Source organism: Anthonomus grandis, chromosome 4 (genome assembly GCF_022605725.1).
Source record: "Anthonomus grandis grandis chromosome 4, icAntGran1.3, whole genome shotgun sequence".
Lineage (NCBI taxonomy): Eukaryota > Metazoa > Arthropoda > Insecta > Coleoptera > Curculionidae > Anthonomus > Anthonomus grandis.
In genome coordinates, this window is record NC_065549.1 from 543,871 (window position 1) to 565,150 (window position 21,280).

The 21,280-nt window shown below is 30.6% G+C and overlaps 1 protein-coding gene across 3 annotated transcripts in view; it reads left to right on the plus strand.

Moving 5' to 3' along the window:
- Positions 1-21,280, plus strand: part of LOC126734893 (hemicentin-1) — a 393,008-nt gene that overhangs the window by 364,503 nt on the left and 7,225 nt on the right. For all 3 annotated transcript variants that reach the window (XM_050438722.1, XM_050438723.1, XM_050438725.1), the window contains one exon: positions 16,659-16,788. In XM_050438722.1, the coding sequence (XP_050294679.1) occupies positions 16,659-16,788 (130 nt within the window). The remainder of the gene's footprint in view (positions 1-16,658; positions 16,789-21,280) is intronic.

The window sequence follows — 21,280 nt, forward strand, 5'->3', positions numbered from 1 at the left end:
AGTTAGATTTATTGAAGTTAAGCTGTAGACTATGTTGTAAGATGTATGTAAAATAGGATTTTTTTTGTTTAACTCAAAGACCTTAAGGTTATGTGAGAAAAATATAGATACAAAAACTATAGATATTTTGTCAACTATAATTTTTTTTAAAAAACATTTTTTTCTCAGCCAATTATTTTCTGCAAGAAAAGGTGTTTTTTATTAACCCTACCTTTGCCCCCCCACCCACCCCACACAACTGACCAGTAAAAAATTGTTTGCAAAAATCATTATTTTACAAAATAATAAGCATGAAGAACAGCTGATTTTGTCAATAATATGTAATCCAATAGCACAGTTTGTACATTTAAGGTTGATATAATTATATATATGTATATTATAAATATGTAATACAAAAATAGTGCTATAAGATGGGATATTGTGAACGAAAAACGTTGATTTTTCAAAGAAATTTCTTACTGGACAAATGTGGGGGTGGGTGGGGGGGTAAGGGTTGTGTTGATAAAAAACAATGTTTTTTGCAGAAAATGTATATTCAATATTTAATTTAATAACACTGTATATTTAAACTTGGCATAATTTTTTATATAAATATTAAGTATTAAAACAGCGTTATTACATTGGATAAGATGAACGAAAAACAGTGATTTTTCAGAAAAATTTCATCAAATATTTGATCTGTAGTAATCGAGTTTAAACACCAGATATTCAAATTTGCGCCAGTTTTTTTAAATTCCCTTTTGTAAACGTTACTCGTAACTACTTAATATTTTGCCACTCAACTAAATTATATTAAATTACTACTTCAACTCTGACCCCAACAGATAGTTAGGGTTTTATTGCGGTCAAAAGATCGACGGTATATCTTTGAGTGAACTTATACTTGACGCTTCTCCTTATCCTCGACGTTTCCCATTGTTTGCCCAATTTAAGCAGCTTTATCGTCAGTGTCAAAATGCATTTCGTATTTTATTACTATCGAGGAGAATTGCGCCCTATAATAAAACCTGAATAATAAAAAACCATGATAATACCAACACCTCTCGGTTATTTCGGTTTGTTTTATGTTTTTCTACTAACATGCACTTCGTTGTTTTTAGGGCCGATCTGTTACGGGGATTAAGTTCAACGGGTATATCGTCCACATATCGATGGTTTATTATAAAAGCTTTTCCACTATCTGGGCGAACGTTCAAAGTTCATATATTTTATAATGCGGACGTTTACGGAACATTTGCGGTGAGATTGCCGCAGCGGAGGCCTCGTTTTGCTGCGGCATTCTGTCGCCATCAGTTATGTGTAGATAACGATGACTTTTGACAGTAGTTATTGAGGCCTATTATGAACCTATTTCTTATAAATCTAGGCATCACGAGAAGATATTTAAAGCTCACCGTATATTTTAAAACCGTTATATGTAAATATAACCTCAAGAACTGTCTCTTGGGATATTACTCAGATCGTGCAATTTAAATATTTAGTAGCTCCCCGTGTACGTATGGCTTCCGAGTGATTAAATAAACATGGACGAAATCTTGGGAATGTATCGATATCCCCCCAGCTGCTCTAACGTGTGTGTTTATGTTAAGGATTTGATGGGGGATTTTGGTCTGTTTATTTTATTAGTGTCGGGTATTTTTCTTTTGTAAGGAAAAAAAATAAAGGGGACGTTTATCACATCTTCGATTCCGTTTATGTTTTTCTCTAAAGTATTTTTAACAATAGTGCATATTCAAAGAATAGATTTACTCATTTGTTTTTGAAGATCTAGATATAGTATCCTATTAGTAAAACTGGCGAAACTGAAAATAATGATCAGAAGCTTATTTACTATGTTTGTCTAAAAAGTGACCTGAAACAAGGTAGTTAGATGGTTTAGTTTTCTAAACAAAGTACGTGATAAGAAAAATATAACGAAAGAAATAGGATATTATTTATAACGAAACATGCCTAACAATTTTGTATAAAAACAGTTTTTGTACCTCAAAAAGTTTTCTAGGCAATTTTGCAAATCAAGCTTAAGATCCACTAAATTTTGAAATTTGTTATTTATTAGCTAATAATTTTTTTACATTAAAATAAAGGAATTTCTGAGGATAGACGAGGGTAAAAACGTTGTTTTTTTTATAATAATAATAATAATAATAATAATAATAAAGGTCTTTTTATTTAAGAAAAAAAATACAATAATTACAAGGTTAATAGTTTAAAGGCGAGATTCAGCGCACAAAGATTCAGATATCTAAATGCCTGTTCTTCCATTTAACCTAATTATCTATACTATACTAAGTTTCAAAATAGGAATAATATAAACGCTATAAATTATAAAGAGTACATCAGCCAGCAAAAAAAGAAAATGTGACAGCATATATGCCTACACAAGGAAAAAGAAACAAATTCAACCCCACAAACAAAACACATCACAAAGCAAAAGATACAGTCATGTTATATGTATGTATATCATAATATATAGTCTATTGCATTAATTGTTTTTGTTATCATCATCGGAATAGAGAAAAGAAAGTACAAAATAAAAAAAAAGAAACGAAACACTAAATTATGCTTTATTGTTCCTGCAGTAATTTCTTAAAAATGTATTTTTTTAAAGAATATACGCTAAAAATGTTTTCGGTATTAGTTTGGCAGCTATTTATAATTTTTGAAATTTGATAAGAAAATGATCTTTTGTAAGTTTCAGTTGAGTGAAGCTGAGGTGTTAGTCTTCCTTTATACCGGGTATTAATATTGTGAACATCTGTGCGAAATTTTATTTTATTATATAAGTAAGGTGGAGATCTTAAATTAAATATTTTAAAAAACATTGAAGATGCGTGAAAAATCCTTCTGTTATAGTCAACCACTTGGTTTCCTTAAACTTGTGTTTTATGGGGTTGCGCTTTCTTATGCCATATATTAATCTAAGGCACGCATTTTGGAGTTTCTGAATTCTACTCTCTTCAGCAGTTCTCAAGCATGGACCATACACTGCATCGCAATGATTAAGCTGTGATAGGACCAGCGAATCACACAGTAGAATTTTTGTTTTTCTATTTAAAACGTAACGATGTGTATAAATATTTTTAAAATTTAAAAATCCTTTTTGAATACATGAATTTACGTGCTGCGTGAATCGCAGGTCACTATCCAGAATCAAACCCAAGCTCTTGCAGTGCTCGACGTGTTTTATAGGCTCGTTATTGATATGAATTAGGTCCCTATAATACTGTAAAAAACTCTTACGGCTACCCTTGCCCCCAAACAGCATAAATGCTGATTTCATAGAATTTAATTGTAAGCAGTGGTTTTTAGAAAACTCGTAAATGTTGGCAAGGTCATAATTAATGGCAGCCACCGCTTGGGAACTTTCACCTGATTCAAATGAGAGATATATTTGAGTATCATCAGCATAATAGTGCTACTTAGATGATATGAATATTTTTGCCATGTTTGATACATAGATTGAAAAAAGGATTGGCCCAAGGATGGAGCTCTGAGGCACGCCAGAAGAAATCTCTAAAAAACCAGAATCTACGCCATTATAAGAAACAGCTTGATACCTATCTCTAAGATAATTAGCAATCAACGCGCATGCCCCCTTCCCTAAACCAATAAATGACAAAATATTTATTAAAAAATCATGGTTGAGAGTATCAAAGGCCTTGCTATAGTTAAGCATTACCAGTAATGTTAGTTTATTGAAATCAAATGCTGATAAAATATCATCAGTTATAGAGGCCAATGCCGTATAACAGCTGTGGTTTGATTGTGTCACTGGTAAAATTGAGTTGTCTTTAACATATATCTGAAGCTGCAGTTCCATTACTTTTTCTAATATTTTTGATAGCGTTTGAAGAATGCTTATTGGCCTCAGATCGCTTAATGTAAGAGGATTTAACGTCTTAAGTAAAGGGCTAACTTTCGCTTTTTTCCACATTGAAGGAAAAACAGAAGTTTATTACATGGACAATATAAGGTAGTAGAAAAGGCAGGCATAGTCGGATGGTAAGTATAATAATTTCATCAATGCCCGTGGCAGTAGTTTTAATGTTATTAATAACAATATCATCCTCCGACACGGCCAAAAACCTAAAACTCGTTTGAAATAAGTTATTTTTAACACTTTTATAATAATTTAGAGTATTTTCATTTAAATTAATTTTTGGAACAGAGTTGATAAAAAACTGATTAATTTTTTCAACATTTTCAAGATTTTTAGGAATATTATTTCTATTTTATTTATTTTTTAGGTTAAGTAATTTGATTGAAGACCAAACATCTTTTGTAGCAGTTAATTATAAGTTAAAATATGATTTTTTTTTCATTACGTATCACAAGAGTGGTCATATTTCTTAGGAGTTTATAACTATTCCAGTCATCAATACTTTTATTCTTTTTGTACCTTGCTAGCATTTTATCTCTATCCTGCATCATAGCCCTTACAGCGTCAGTCAACCATGGAGCGTACGGCTTGGTAATGCGAAATTTTATAGGTGGTGCATGTAAATTAAGCAACGCAACTATGTTGTCGGTTATAAAAGAAATTTTTTGATCAACATCTGTTAAATGATATATATTGTTCCAGGGTATAGACCGAAGATCCGAGTCAAACTGTCACAGATTTATACGTTGTCTTAAAAATCGGCGTATTTTTAGTTGAATAAAACACAATCCTTATATAAATAAGTTCATGATCACTTCCATCACAGGACGTTGTTCCATTAGCTATTACAGAATCTTTGTTTGTTGTCAAGGCATAGTCAATTAATGTAGCAGAGGAAGATGTTATGCGCGTTGGTCCCTCAATTACCTGAGTCAAACCCAATAGTTAAGTAGATTTATATTAAAATCCCTAATACAATAAATATTATCATGTATTGGAATAAGATCTATCAGAGTCTTCTCAAAATTATTATAAATCAAAGATTAATAAAAAATTAATAAAAGATATCTGTCGTTCGGTGAAACCAAATTATTAAAAATGTTTATTATGGCCATATGACACTATGTACTACAATATTTATTATTATTGTATACTTATGAGGGAAATTTTTCATATCTGTAAAACTGCACTGCAAGAGTTGGATGTCTTAAAGGCACCTGGATATAATAAGCAGGATGTTATTCTGGTGATTCGCCTCTGATATTCCAAGCTAATAACCTAAAGTGAGGTTAGGTCGTTAGCATTTGCTCTTTTTATTTTTTATATATATTTTATTTATTTAATAGTACTCAAGCTTGTTAAAATATTGTCCATGTCACATTTCTTTATTTATTAATATTTTGTTAACCCTCTAGCACGTGCACAAGTCAAAGTCAAAAGTCAAAAGGTCAAAAAAGTTTATTACCAAAAAAATTGTTATAAATATAATTAGGTACATGAGAAAAAAATTGACAATTTTTGGTAAAAGGAACTGCTTCGCGATTATATAAAACCGATAGCGCAATTTGCGTGAAACAGGCCTTGAAAACATTATAAATAAACACAAAAAAAAATCCACATTGTAACTTCGACAACCGAAAATGACTTGTGGAAGTTACTTGTTCTATGTTGAGGTATCCTAAAATTTCCAACATTACGAGTATTGTGTAAATGCGAGAGAGTAGCAAATAACTTATTTAAATAAGGGGGTTGACTCGACTTTATTATTTTATATATAAAGGCATATATGTGTAATTTTCTTCTCCTTTCCATATTTAAAATAGAATTTATGTTTAAATAAGGTGTGATATGCTCCCGATAGACAGCGCTATAAGAAAATCTTATACAGCTATTTTGCAATTTTTGTATAGATCTAGAAAGCTCAGATGTTATAGAATTAGAATATACGATACGATATCACCGTAGTCGAGTAAGGAGAGAATAAGGCTATTGCAGAGATAATATTTGGTTTTACTCTTTAAGACATTTTTAAATCTGTACATATTTCTAAGACGCATATAGCCTATATTTAATTTGTTCTTAATGTGTGTCTCAAAACAAATGTTAGAATCTAAAGTCAATCCTAATATTTTCACTTCATTGACAACTGGAATTTTTTCTCCTTTAATTAAGTGTCTCGATATTCCTGACTTACAGCCATATAAAATGATGTTAGATTTAGCAGGGTTAATTTTTAGGTTATGCTCATTGGAATAATTAACTATGTTTAGTATATCCGATTTAATTTTTTGCTCAGAAATATTAAAATTTAATGGCATGTATATCTGAGAATCATCAGCATATTGTTATAATTTATAATTTTCAATACAGTTATGCATATCCGCAACATAAATCGAAAATACAAGAGGTCCCAATATGGAGCCCTGAAGAATACCAACTTCCAAGTCAAGATAACTTCCATTGTTGGTTTTTAACAACACCGAATGTGATCTATTTTTAAGGAATTAAAAAAAGAAACTGTAGATTCGGAACAACCAAAATATCCCAACTTTGCAAGGAGCATTGAGTGATTTGTAGTATCAAACGCTTTGCTAAAATCAAGCACCGCCATGCAAGTATTTTGTTTATATTCTTCGTTAAGTCTTATAATATCTAACGTTCCCACCCGACTAGTAGTTGTACTATAATTCCTCCTAAATCTCGATTGCGTATCTGGAAGTATACCAAATGAGTTAACAAAATTATAAAGTTGTTGGTGAATATGCTTTTTTAGAATTTTAGAAACTACTGATAAAATACTTATAAGGCTTTATGTCTTTTAGTTCTTTTGGATTAGAGATTTTTGAAATGGGTCTTATAAGTGCTTTTTTCCAGATATCAGGATATACATTTGTAAGAATGCAAGTATTTAAAATGTTTGGAAGTGGTTTCTCACAAAAAGGTAGGCAAAGCTTGATATCATGTATACAAAGTCCGTCAGCTCCTATAGCATTTGACTTTATGGTCTTAATTATACTGTTAACCCTTTCTTTATCAAGAAGACTTAAATTTTATTCTTGAATACTATTATTCCATTTATTATTATTGTAAAAATTTAATTTGGTTTGTGGTATATTATCGTTAATTACCGGGTTACCGCATTGAGAAAAATCATTATTTAGGGCTTCTGGATTACTAAAATTATAAGGCAAATCGGTATTCTTTGATTTAGTTAGATGTACTTTATTAGCATTTATCCAAAAATAATTTTTTTTTTGTAGAAAGTGTGTTAAAATATGATATTTTTTCCCGCTGAAAAGCATGTTTTGTATAGTTTCGCAATTGCCTATAATAGTTTAAATTTAACTCAGCTTTATTTTTTTTTATATTTTCGTAGTAGTTTATCTCGGAGCTTCATAAGCAATTTAATTTTGTCCATTATCCAGGGAGTAAATGGTTTATTTTTAATAGTTTTAGTCTTAATTGGCGCATGTTTGTCAACTAAACAAAGTATATTGCTGTTAAAAGCCACAAGTTTATCGCTAACGGAATTTAGGTAATAGATACTATCCCAATTAAGTCTTAAAGCGTCATGCTCAAATAAATCATTACTAATAACACTATAATTCCTACATTTCATTTTAAAATGTCCCTCTTTACTTTTAGGAAACTCAAGACAATAGAATACTAAGTTGTGATCACTAATGATTTGTAACAAAGACAACGAACCGACACCATTTATTGGGAAAAGTTTACTTATAATAATGACATCAAGTAGGGTACTTGTGTTATTAGATATATTCCATCTTGAAGGCTCGGTTATTACTTGATTTAAATCAAATGTATTGTAAGAGCGCTAAAAATCTGTCAGAAAGTCTACACTTCTTTAGTAAATAAATATGAATGTTCCCCATAAAAACCACATGATCAAATAAAGGAACAATATGTTATCAGTATAAGCCGTCAACCAGGTCTCAGTCAATCCCAAAATGTCTTAAAATTATTATCAGTTATATAATTTACAAATTCATCGAATCCAGTATTAACGGGCCGAATATTGATATGACCACATAAAAACTTATTATTGGATTTTAATAATTGATGCGTATTAAGACCAAACTGGCCATTTCCGCCATTATCATCCATTACAAAAAACAAGATTGTTCGTATTACCCTCCGTCAGCACCCCACGCCAATGCCATGCCACCGTAAATATTACACATTTGATAGTAAAAGAGAGTGACCAGTTAATTTTCAATTATTATAAGAATTTAGGACAAAATCCTATCCATAAATACCTGGTAATTATTTTCTAAACTAGATAATTGTGATAATAATCGATAACAATCAGTCACCTATTTTAGTATCGTCGATACGACTTTTTTCAACTTATTCATGATTTTATGAAAATTATACAATTATTTATTTGATTCTTTATCTTTTAAATGTTGGTACTAACCCACTGTAGGGGTTCGAGTTTTTGTCAATGCGCCTGCGTATTGCGCACATTGTCATCATTACAGTGGTTAATAAATGTAAAAAGTTGGGATAAAAAAAATTATTAAATAAAAAAAGTTTATTATTTATTTTTGTGTTTACAAAGGATAGGAAGTAAATAAATTGAGCGGAATTTAAATAAATAAAAAATAAATCCCAGTTTTCAAATACAAACTTTAACGCTACAACAAGAAATAAAACAATCTTGAAAATAAGACAGTTATTTAAGTACATGCAAATAAAATAACTTAACAATAATAAGGAGAAACAGTTTCCAATTTTCAAAATAACGGAACCCCATATTAAATCTTCGTATTATTATAACTCCATATTTGTACAGGGTGTTTCATTATTAGTAGGACAAATTTAGAAGGGGTTGTAGAGGGCCTTAAAATAAGCAAGTGTCCACAATAAACCCATATATGAAAATAATTAATAGATTTTGAGATACAGAGTTTAAGAAAAAATGTTATGATAAATTTGACATTACTGTAGATATTTTTTTGAAAATTAGTAGGTGGTTTCTATGTATCTAGTACTATTTCTTGATACATAATTTAATTTTTTTATTTTACCAGTGGCGCGCCAATACAGGCTAGCACCTAATAAACTGTTTAAAAAAATGGTACGCCACTGTTTTTTCTTCAAATAGAAAACATTTTTTAAATCCTCTTTGGAAGAAATTAAAAAAATATTTTTGGAAAAAAAAACAGGTGAAAACTAATTCAACTACCTGGAATTAATTAAACATTTTTTAGGAGCTTAAAATATAAGACAAATCACTTTAATTGCCTAAAAGAGGGAAAAAAGACCCTAATTGCTTGGAAAAAATGAAAATTTCTTAAAAATTGAGCACATGAAAATTTTCAAGTGCTTGAAAGAACTAAGAAAGTAGTCGAAGAACTAGAAATACATCAAAAACTAAAACAAATCCCTTGATTTTAATGTTAAAGTGTTAAATAAATTGAGGAAAGCTGCTTGCGACTGTAATAATTTAAATTATTACTACTTAAGTATAATTCGAAAAAAATTACCATTTATTTGAATTCTAGCTCATTTTGACTTAAAGAGATAAATTTTATAATTATTTCAATAATCAAAATGTCAAAAATATGCACATTTTTAGCACCCAACATATTACAAAAAAAACCTTCTATAAGTATTATAGTACTTATAGTACAGATATCAGTAAAAAAAAAATAAATAAAATTAGTAAATAAATTAAGACTCCTAAACAAATTTGCAATAGTACTTTCAATTCAAATAGTGCAAAAATTTACTTTGTCGGTCGTGAAATTGAACAGTGTGTCAGCAAAATTACATTTAAAACTGCCCAAATTTCTCCACTATAAAAATTAATAAAATCAAAGAGCTAATTGGTATTCTTCTGATCCTGCCGCGTTGCCAAATTTTCAGTTTTTTTGAACCACCCTGTACATTTTTTTAATATCCACTGCAGTACCGCCTTGACAAAATCCAATTTTAAGAATAACCTCCTGGATAGAATAAACCGATAGCGAGGGATCGGGCAATGGACAACATATCGGTGGGACGGAATTAAGGTTAAGGCAATTCCTGTGGGATAAGCCGGGAACGAGACGAGACGAGACAACCCCCTGTCGCACGTAATCTAAATATCAATCGACGACGTTGTGGATGTCATAATATCGGCCGATTTTATTGTCTTGTATATGGGGAACACTTTACGGATATAATTCGGTCTCTCTCTCTCTTTATTTTAGCTTAAATTTTACAGTTTAAATATAACCTTAATATAACAAAGCCAATTTTAAAATCGGGATCGACGTTAGTCGCTACTAATCGACATCTAACGGTCACGAAAGCCTTTGGAACGACCACATTGTAATTTTAAAAGCGGATCGAAGGGTCCCGCTCGCTCCGGTTTCGCGTGCGATTTGCATTATCGCCGCTTTTTCTCCTTAATAAAGACGTTTTGTGGACACGACGGGATTTATAATGAACCGAATACACGGACTCTCTTTTAATCTCGGAAATTCTTAAGAACTTCGCCATATTCTTTAATAAAACGACGATTTCGTCAAGCCGCAGTTTGTTAAGAAGATAACCGGCCGTAAGTTATCCATTAGATCGATATCACTCGAGGGACCAGAATGTTTTCTCGAGGGTATATGAATGCTTCAAAATAATATCGGATAAATTTTCAGCGAAATTGTTCCTCGAGTTAAAATATCGGGGTCCTTTTTAAATAAGAAAAAAGTTAATAAGTTCACTTAACTTTTTATATAGAAAAAGCGAATGATACTTTATGTAAAAAGTAAAAATGTTGAGTTTTTTTGCTTTGGGGGTCTTTTAGGCAGAAATTTAATTATAACAAGAGAATACTTTGTAAATTAGCGTTAGACTTGGAACACAAAGATCTCTTTGATTTTATTAATTCTTATAATGAAGAAATTTGTTTTGTTCAGGGATTAAGTAGGATTTCACTTTTAAAATGCCTCTTGTGGTATATAGTTTTCTTTCGATAAACTCTTGAGTTTTGGTTAGTGATAAAATTGTCTCGTAATTTCAAAAGCTTTCTTATCGTTAAACAATATCTAATGAGCATTTAGAAAGGGTAACTGCGAAAGGCTGGGGAATTTCTTCTTTCTATAAAATCATTGTATATCAAATGATTTTACATCCAACATATATATATGTGGCGTCTGACTGAAATATCCCACGGGGCAACCATAGTAACACCAAAATGTACATATTTCAATTTAAAAAATTATAAAATTAGAATTATTTGATTTAAAATATATAGACTTAGGTAACACCATTGTTGTTCTTACTTTTCTTTGATAATCTTTCCTTTATTTTAGCATATAATAATTCGCTTTTTGCCGATGACTTAAAATTATACAAAAGAATTAACAGTCTTGGTGATGATGTTGCTTCAAGAACAATTGAATCTGTCAAGAGCAATTAAATATCCTGCATGAATAAATTTATGTAACCAACAACTTAGAATTAAATATTTCTAAGTGTAAAGTGGTAACATTTACTCGAAAGAGTGAATCATTATTTTACAGTTATAATATTGATCATGAAAATCTAGTACTTCATTGCAAAAGTATAGGGGATTTAGGTGTCACCTTTGATACTCAATTAACTTTTATTCTACACATTTAATCAATTGTATTATTGGCAAATTAAGTTTTCATAATAAGGACTCATAATAAGAAATTGCAGATTATTTACAAATATCAAATCCCTTAAAATACTGTTTTACTCATTGGTGCGCTCAAGGCTTGAATATTGCTGGTATGATATCCTGTTATGGTATCCTATCTACTAGCAGAAGCAACATAATATATTCAACAATTTTTTTATAAAATTTTCGGTTTTGATACATTTATCATCCGTATCAAGGTAAATTTATAACTATAGAATATACGTATATCATATACGATTCTGTTTACAAAATGGAGAAAATTTCCGCATTTAAAAAAATTGCCACGGGATTTACATATCTAGTTTTTAAACTCGATTTCTACACCTCAAATATTTGATGTAATTCTTCTGAAAAATCACTGTTTTTCGTTATTATCTAATCTAATTCCGCTCTTTTTCCACTAAATATGTATATATAAAATTATGTCAAATTTAAATAAACAGTGTTAATAAATTAAATATTGAATATATATTTATTGCACAAATATTGTTTTTTATCAACACAACCCTTATGCCACTGTGTAGGATACGATATTTATTTCATACATGTAGGTACAGTAGTGGAAAAATGTAGAGCAACATTTTTGAAATATTTCTCAAATCATGCAAAATATTTTACTTAGTGTTAGTTTAAACTGATAAGTTGACGCTATTTGGCTGCTTAAGATGCCTAGCGGTAAACATTTATCTGTCGATATTAAAAAAAGAATTACTGATTTATACAAAAGTGGTCAAAATCAGATTGCTATTGCAAAGACATTTAGGTTACATAGATCTATCGTGTCTCGTATAATTAAGCAGTTTCATATAAATAGCGATTTATCTGTTAAGAAAAGGTCAGGGAAACGTAGAAAAACCACTCCATATACCGATAAACAAATTATCAAAATTGCTAAAAATGCGCCTTTTCTGGGATCCAATAAGATAAAGCACCGCATATCCGAAGAGCTTGGAGTAAACGTGACTTCGAGGACGGTGAGAAATAGACTATTAGAGGCTAAGTTATTTGCCAGAAGATCTGCCAAAAAACCGCTGCTGTCAAAAAAAATAGACGATGGATTGATGAACGAAGGCAATCTGGAGCGATGAATCCAAGTTTTGTTTGTTGAAAAGTGATGGAATTGTATATGTTAGACGCCCTGTCAATGAAAGACTCAACCCCAAGTATACCTGTCCAACAGTGAAACATGGTGGTGGAGCAGTAATGGTTTGGGGATGCTTTTCGGGCTGTGGTATGGGCCCCCTGTATAAAATAGAAGGTATAATGGACCGGTTTCAATATAAGGACATATTAGAGAGCCAAATGATTCCTATGCCTTTAAGACATTTATTTCAACAGGACAACGATCCCAAGCATTCTTCTCGGTTCGTAAAAGCTTGGTTCAGAAAGGAAAACATTAATGTAATGGAATGGCTTTCACAATCCCCTGATCTCAATCCAATTGAGAATCTGTGGGACATTTTAAATTCCAAAATCGGAGGCAAATCTTAGCAAGAATTGCTTGAAGCATTGAAGGAAGCATGGGTGATTATGGATCCAGAGATTATTTCTAAGCTAATAAGATCGATGCCAAAACGTTGTGATGATGTAATTAAGAATAACGGGTACTTTACAAAATATTAACTTATGTTTTTTTTTATTTATTAGAAATAAAATATAAACGATTATTAAAAAAAGTTGCTTTACTTTTTTCCACCTAAAAAACAATTTTTTAATACAAAAATACTAAGGACAAGGAAACATGTTTTTTTTTCTTAATATTAAATTACTTGTGTAATAATAATTTACTGGAATTAATTTTACTTTTGGTTTACATTCACTGCTTGAAAAAATAAAGTATTTTCAAATGTTGCTCTACTTTTTTCCACTACTGTATACCTATAATGTTATAGTGTGATATCGGAATATCATAAACAAAGAAATCTATAAAAAAATAGGAAATGCATTAACGTGTTTGTAACAATAATTATACCAAATAAGATATACAAGTACAAAACCTCAAGAATACAAATTTGTTCAAAACTAAATTAAAAGGATTTAAAAAATAAAAGTTATTTTAGAAAAATGCAATGTAATCTACCTTTTGCCTTTAAATAATATTTACTATAAATCCCTTAAGGACGCCATTGGTAAAAATTACTTTTTTTCTTTGTACATCGAAAAATAGCCCTTAACACGTTGACTGCCATGACATTTACATAAAAACCATTCTCAGACGCCACTATATCAAAATTGAAATAATTAGTCAAAATGGCTTGCAAATCAAAATTTTTAATATTATATGTTATATTTATTTTTTTTTGTAAAAAAACAACTTTTGAGTTATCTCGTAGTCGGGCGTGTCCGAGCAGAAGTTTCTTGTGGCGCCCAACCACGATTTCAAATATGCACAAAGTACAAATAATTGAAGTGCGCAACAGGAATGGAAAGGTTTCTGTGATACCTAATATAATAAAGGACTACAATGCAGGAATGTCAGGTATCGACCAGTCCGATCAAATGCTAAGTTACTATAGCTCACTAAGAAAAATCATTAGATGGCCGAAAAAGATTGCATTGCATATTCTCGAAATATATATACATAACGCTTACTTGCTGTATCGTGAATCGACCGGAAGCAGAATAAAATTTTTAAAATTTGGAGAGATGTTTGTGTCTACACTTCTCGGTGATAAAAGTTCAGCAGGGATTTTTACTATTTGGAAGGTATACCACCAACCGAAAAAAAACAACGACCTACAAGACCTTGCCGTATATGTACTTCGAATAAACTTCGAAGGGGAAACACGTTATTTCTGTCCTGTCTGTGAAGAAAAACCAGCCTTATGTGTGGAAAATTGCTTCAAGGACTACCACCTTAAGTCAAAATGACTAAACAAGATTTTTTAGACAATTTTTTTTATTATAATTTTTTTTTAAACACTAGCATCCCTATTTTTAAGGCACAGTTTATTTTTTTCAGCTTTTTGTTGGAACTAAAAACATTTAAAATTTTTTCTTGTGTCACTGCATTTTGCTTCATCTGTTCTAAACAAGATGAAAATATAATTTAAAAATGACGCCACAATGAGTTTAACTGGTCTGTTGCGAGCGCCCAGCACCACAAATTTCAACGCAAACGCGACGAGTTTACTCGTACTGGGCGCCGTAAAACCGTTAGTCAAAACCGAGATAACTCGTGGCTGACGACTCGCTATAGATTGACAACCACGAGTTATCTCATGCTTGGCAGTCAACGTGTTAATAATAAATTAAAATATATCTGCAAATTAAAAAAAAAAAATCAAGTAAAGTTATTAAAACAATTTCAATCGTATCGACGTATTTTATAAACATCTTTAAATAGTATACAATATACCATACTTAAAGGTTTTATGAAATAATAATTGAATTAAAATTAAATATTTTAGGATGATTTAGCCCCAATCTTAATAATTGAACGTCCTGGTCTAAGAGATTTTGTAAGGTTTAAATTTGTTCACTTTAATGTTATTCGTAGTAAAGCTTTTACAGAGAAAAACGGTATTGATTAAATTGGTCAAAAGTGTTTTCGCTTTAATGCAAATTCTTTATTTTTATAATTTTGTCGTCTTAAAAATTGAAAATCTTTATTGTTAAGTTTGCACAAGGTTGTCTATTAAAAAAAAGCCTTTTGGTCTTATACTCAATTTAGGTTTTGCGCTTTCCTCTAAATCGTCCCATATTATTGGTCAAATATTATGCAAATGTTACCAAATTCAAGCCTAAATTTAATAATAAAATCTAGCCGTCACTTTGATTCCCATAAAATTTTAAAATATCTCGTTTGGTTTAATTATGTAACGATATACATGAATTATTATTTACCCATTTTATTGGCTATTACGCCACTATTTTAATACATATTAATTTAAAAAACACTATATCTAACGCTAAATTATGAAAAATATATTTATTCGCGTATTTAGAAGAAATATGATTTTCAACGATACCTTTTATTATAGTTTATTCAATCTTAGTTTAATAATTATTAAATAAAATAATTTTTGAATTATAAAAGTTTTTTCATTTACCCAAGAGCTGAGGTTTTATCTATCGATCGAGCTGGTTTATTCTGTTGAATATCTTACCTTATTTTATTTATTATGGGAATTGGAAAGAACGAAGAACCTATTTATTGACTAAGTAAACCTATTTGAACCAATATTTTGGTAGTTAAAGCAAATTACCTTTATCAAAGTAATATATAAAACTACTTATCTTTTTTGTATCTCTTTGATGCTCAGAACCCCTTGATCAAAAGCTTTTTTTTTAAATTGACCCTTGTTTGTGTATGAGAAACTGCCTCGAAAAGTAACAAACAAAATACAAAGATTATTTTTTTAATATTTAAAAATTGTAATCCTAATATAATTCAACAATAAAAAATTTATGAATAAAATATAGATAGTCCAATTATCAATTAATTAAAAAAAAAATCTAAATGACTTTTTAAGGAGAAACAGTTTCCTTTTATTTGTGTAATTTTGAAATTGGTTTATTTTTTATTGTCCAATTTTCATTTTATTATCCATTTCTTGTAATATTTGATTTTTGAAAATCATCGTGTTTTATGTAAGATTTATGTTCAATATATTTTGTTTTTTATTATGGTTTATGTAAAATTTGCCACAAGCACAAAAAAATCCTATATATTACAATTTATTTACATTTCCACGTAAATGCAATAAAATATAAGGTGCTAAAGCTGCTCTTTTCAAGTACTTCCTTGTATTATATCTCAATATAATAAAAGGAAAATAGTAAAAAATCCGAGTCGATGATAAAACAATAACCGTGCATCGAAGCTAAATTGCAGAATTTTAAACGAAACTTGACGGGGAGAATCGGCAAACAAGAAAGCTGAGAAATCATTATTTTACAATTTCGCGAAAAGCGACGCAATCCGAAAATAAAATTGAATATTATAATTTCGGATCGATTGAACCTTTCCGCACTCTACCATTACGTGAGAAATACACAGTCAGCTTATATATTTCATTGAAAAATATAGACTTTGGTCAATCTTTGTAATACGATATTTGTTACATGAAAGTGGATTTTAATGTCTTTTTTTTTTAATTAAAGGTTCAACAGCGAGTATGCCAATAAGTCCCTTGATAATGGGCCTTTTGGGTACGGCAGGTATTTTAGCCACAGGAGTCTGTATGGTGTTGGCCGCCCTTTGCAGGAAACACTACAGCAGACCTTGCCACAGGTAAAGATAATTAGAAAAAAATTCTCATTAGGTATATATTATGTTACATTTTCGTAAGATTTGCTGGTTATATCATTTACTATTAAAGATAAAAGTTTGTAGTTTTCGCGAACCTGTGATTATTTTATTTTCTTATTAAATTTATATATTAAGTCTTTTATCCACACGCAGTTCTTCCAATTAACACATTGATCATTTTGTAGTACAATTTATTAAATAGTATTAACAAAATCTTTATTCTTTATACTTTAGTTAGAGTTTCTTTTTAAAATTATATTAACAAGCTTTTATGAGTCGACAGAGGTAAAAATTTACAAAAAAAAAACAATGCACCTTATAAAAAGTACAAGACCAGAAACAAAACAGATCACATCAAAGTAACAAAAAATCGCGAGAGATGTAGACAAATAAATAGACCTACAAACTGACTTTTGTATTGATAATGTACTGATAATCCATTAGATTTTTGCATAATGAGGGAGGATACATGAAATAAAGTATTTACGAAAATATAATAAACAGAGGAGAGCAATTAATGGTAAATGTATTAACTGCTGCTGAGTCATTTTAATTATTTTTTAAGATTCGGTCAATGTGTAGTAAAAAAATTTTGAAATGAATTGAGACAAATGGAAGTCATGTTGATCATTTACTCACAAATATTCATCATTTTTTATTTTTAATTTACTTTTGTATTTTATCATTAATTCAGTATTATAAAGCAACTTATATAGTCTATAAAGGTATTTTTTCTCGAAAGGGTGATTAATAGTAATTTTATTTTAAGCGCAACTGTTATTTGCACTAATATTTCCAATAAAAAAATTAAAGTCTAGACTCGGAATTTACAGAAAATCGAAATGTTGCTAGTGGCGTCCTAAATGACGTAATTAAAAAAAAAAAGTTGATTTTAAGATTTTCCATACAAAAATAAAACCTTATTCCAAATTTTGTTAAAAACGAACAATAAATGCTAAATTTATGATCAAAATTCAAAAAAAAGTTTATCACCCTATGTAGTTGTCTTAGACTTTCTGGCTAAAAAAATTTAACTTAACCTAATTTTTCATTTTATATATTAACCTAATATCATCTCAGTATCACCAATTGTTTTAAAAACCATGAATTTTACTTCTCCATCTTCATATACAGTACTTAAGGCCACTAAATCCACCTTAATGTAATAACGATGTTTGTTAGAGTAAATTTAAAGACTCCTTCTGACTTCTGACTCCTTCACTTTCCATATTAGGGGTTCAGAAGCTTTTTCGACAGGTTGGTACACTTTTAGAGCAATTTGGCATAAACAGAATCCTCTATTGCAATTATTTTCTAGATACCCGGAATATTTGCATAAAATTGGTACCTTTCGAAGGTACTACATATATAGGGATAGTTTTCCGAATTTTGATGAATTTTTTGAAAAAAAAAAGAACACTAGAAAAAACTATTTGCCAGTTTTATTAAAACTTGGAAAAGTTATATTATTTCTTCCAGAAACTTGAGGTTAATTTTGACGCCTTAATGGCTATCGTAGCTTCATTTGGAATACTTCCAGGCATCCTACAAACTGCTCCAACAACCGTACACAAATTCTTTTTTTTTTCAGTAATTTTTTACCCAATTATTGAACTTTAACCCCTTTGAGACCCAAAAATCTTTGACAATCGCTAGGAGATGGTGCTTCACATCTTTAATGGGTTCAACTACTTAAGAAAAGTGAAATTTCAAGAAGATTTAAGGTATACCTGGACCATGAAATGCGGTAGAAACCAAAAAATACACTTTTTACTCACTTTCTGACCTTTAAACTTATCCGAGAACCATAAATCTATGACGATCGATATGAAATAGTATTTCACGTCTCTAGTTGGTTTAACTACTTAAGAAAAGTGAAATTTCAAGATGATTTAAGGTATACCTGGACCATTAAATGCGGTAGAAACCCAAAAATGCACTTTTTACCCACTTTTTGACCTTTAAACCTATCTGAGAACCATAAATTTATGACGATCGATATGAAATAGTGCTTCACGTCTCTAGTGGCTTTAACTACTTAAGAAAAGTGAAATTTCAAGATGATTTAAGGTATACCTGGACCATGAAATGCGGTAGAAACCCAAAAATGCACTTTTTACACACTTTCTGACCTTTAAACCTATCTGAGAACCATAAATCTATGACGATCGATATGAAATAGTATTTCACGTCTCTAGTGGGTTCAACTACTTAAGAAAAGTGAAATTTCAAGATGATTCAAGGTGCGCCTGGACCAGGAAATGCGGTAGAAACCAAAAAATGCACTTTTTACCCAGTCTCTGATCTTTAAACCTATCTGAAAACCATAAATCTATGACAATCGATATGAAATAGTGTTTTACGTCTCTAGTGGCTTTAACTACTTAAGAAATGTGAAATTTCAAGATGATTTAGGGTATACCTGGACCATGAAATGCGGTAGAAACCAAAAAATGCACTTTTTATCCACTTTCTGACCTTTAAACCTATCTGAGAACCATAAATCTATGACAATCGATATGAAATAGTGTTTTACGTCTCTAGTGGGTTTAACTACTTAAGAAAAGTGAAATTTCAAGAAAATTTAAGGTATACCTGGACCATGAAATGCGGTAGAAACCAAAAAATACACTTATTACCCACTTTCTGACCTTTAAACCTATCTGAGAACCGTAAATCTATGACGATCGATATGAAATAGTGTTTCATGTCTCTAGTGGGTTTAACTACTTAAGAAAAGTCAAATTTTAAGATGATTTAAGGTATACCTGGGCCATGAAACGCGGTAGAAACCAAAAAATGCACTTTTTACCCACTTTCTGACCTTTAAACCTATCTGAGAACCGTAAATCTATGACGATCGATATGAAATAGTATTTCACGTCTCTAGTGGGTTCAACTACTTAAGAAAAGTGAAATTTCAAGATGATTTAAGGTATACCTGGACCATGAAATGCGGTAGAAACCAAAAAATACACTTATTACCCACTTTCTGACCTTTAAACCTATCTGAGAACCGTAAATCTATGACGATCGATATGAAATAGTGTTTCATGTCTCTAGTGGGTTTAACTACTTAAGAAAAGTCAAATTTTAAGATGATTTAAGGTATACCTGGGCCATGAAACGCGGTAGAAACCAAAAAATGCACTCTTTACCCAGTTTCTGGCCTTTACACCTATCTGAGAACCGTAAATCTATGACGATCGATATGAAATAGTGCTTCATGTCTTTAGTGGGTTCAACTACTTAAAAAAAGTGAAATTTCAAGATGATTTAAGGTATACTTGGACCATGAAATGCGGTAGAAACCAAAAAATGCACTTTTTACCCACTTTCTGACCTTCAAACCTATCTGAGAACCGTAAATCTATGACGATCGATATGAAATAGTATTTCACGTCTCTAGTGGGTTCAACTACTTAAGAAAAGTGAAATTTTAAGATGATTTAAGGTATACCTGGGCCATGAAACGCGGTAGAAACCAAAAAATGCACTCTTTACCCAGTTTCTGGCCTTTACACCTATCTGAGAACCGTAAATCTATGACGATCGATATGAAATAGTGTTTCATGTCTCTAGTGGGTTTAACTACTTAAGAAAAGTCAAATTTTAAGATGATTTAAGGTATACCTGGGCCATGAAACGCGGTAGAAACCAAAAAATGCACTTTTTACCCACTTTCTGACCTTTAAACCTATCTGAGAACCGTAAATCTATGACGATCGATATGAAATAGTATTTCACGTCTCTAGTGGGTTTAACTACTTAAGAAAAGTGAAATTTCAAGATGATTTAAGGTATACCTGGACCATGAAATGCGGTAGAAACCAAAAAATGCACTTTTTACCCACTTTCTGACCTTCAAACCTATCTGAGAACCGTAAATCTATGACGATCGATATGAAATAGTATTTCACGTCTCTAGTGGGTTCAACTACTTAAGAAAAGTGAAATTTTAAGATGATTTAAGGTATACCTGGGCCATGAAACGCGGTAGAAACCAAAAAATGCACTCTTTACCCAGTTTCTGGCCTTTACACCTATCTGAGAACCGTAAATCTATGACGATCGATATGAAATAGTATTTCACGTCTCTAGTGGGTTCAACTACTTAAGAAAAGTCAAATTTTAAGATGATTTAAGGTATACCTGGACCATGAAATGCGGTAGAAACCAAAAAATGCACTTTTTACACACTTTCTGACCTTTAAACCTATCTGAGAACCATAAATCTATGACGATCGATATGAAATAGTGCTTCACGTCTCTAGTGGGTTTAACTACTTAAGAAAAGTAAGATTTCAAGATGATTCTAGGCGTAACTGGATCATGAAATGTGGTAGAAACCAAAAAACGCACTTTTTACCTTGTTTCTGACCTTTAAACCTATCTGAAAACCAAGAATCTGTAACGATTTCTATAAAATAGTGCTTCACGTCTCTAGTAGGTTTAACTACTTAAGAAAAGTAAA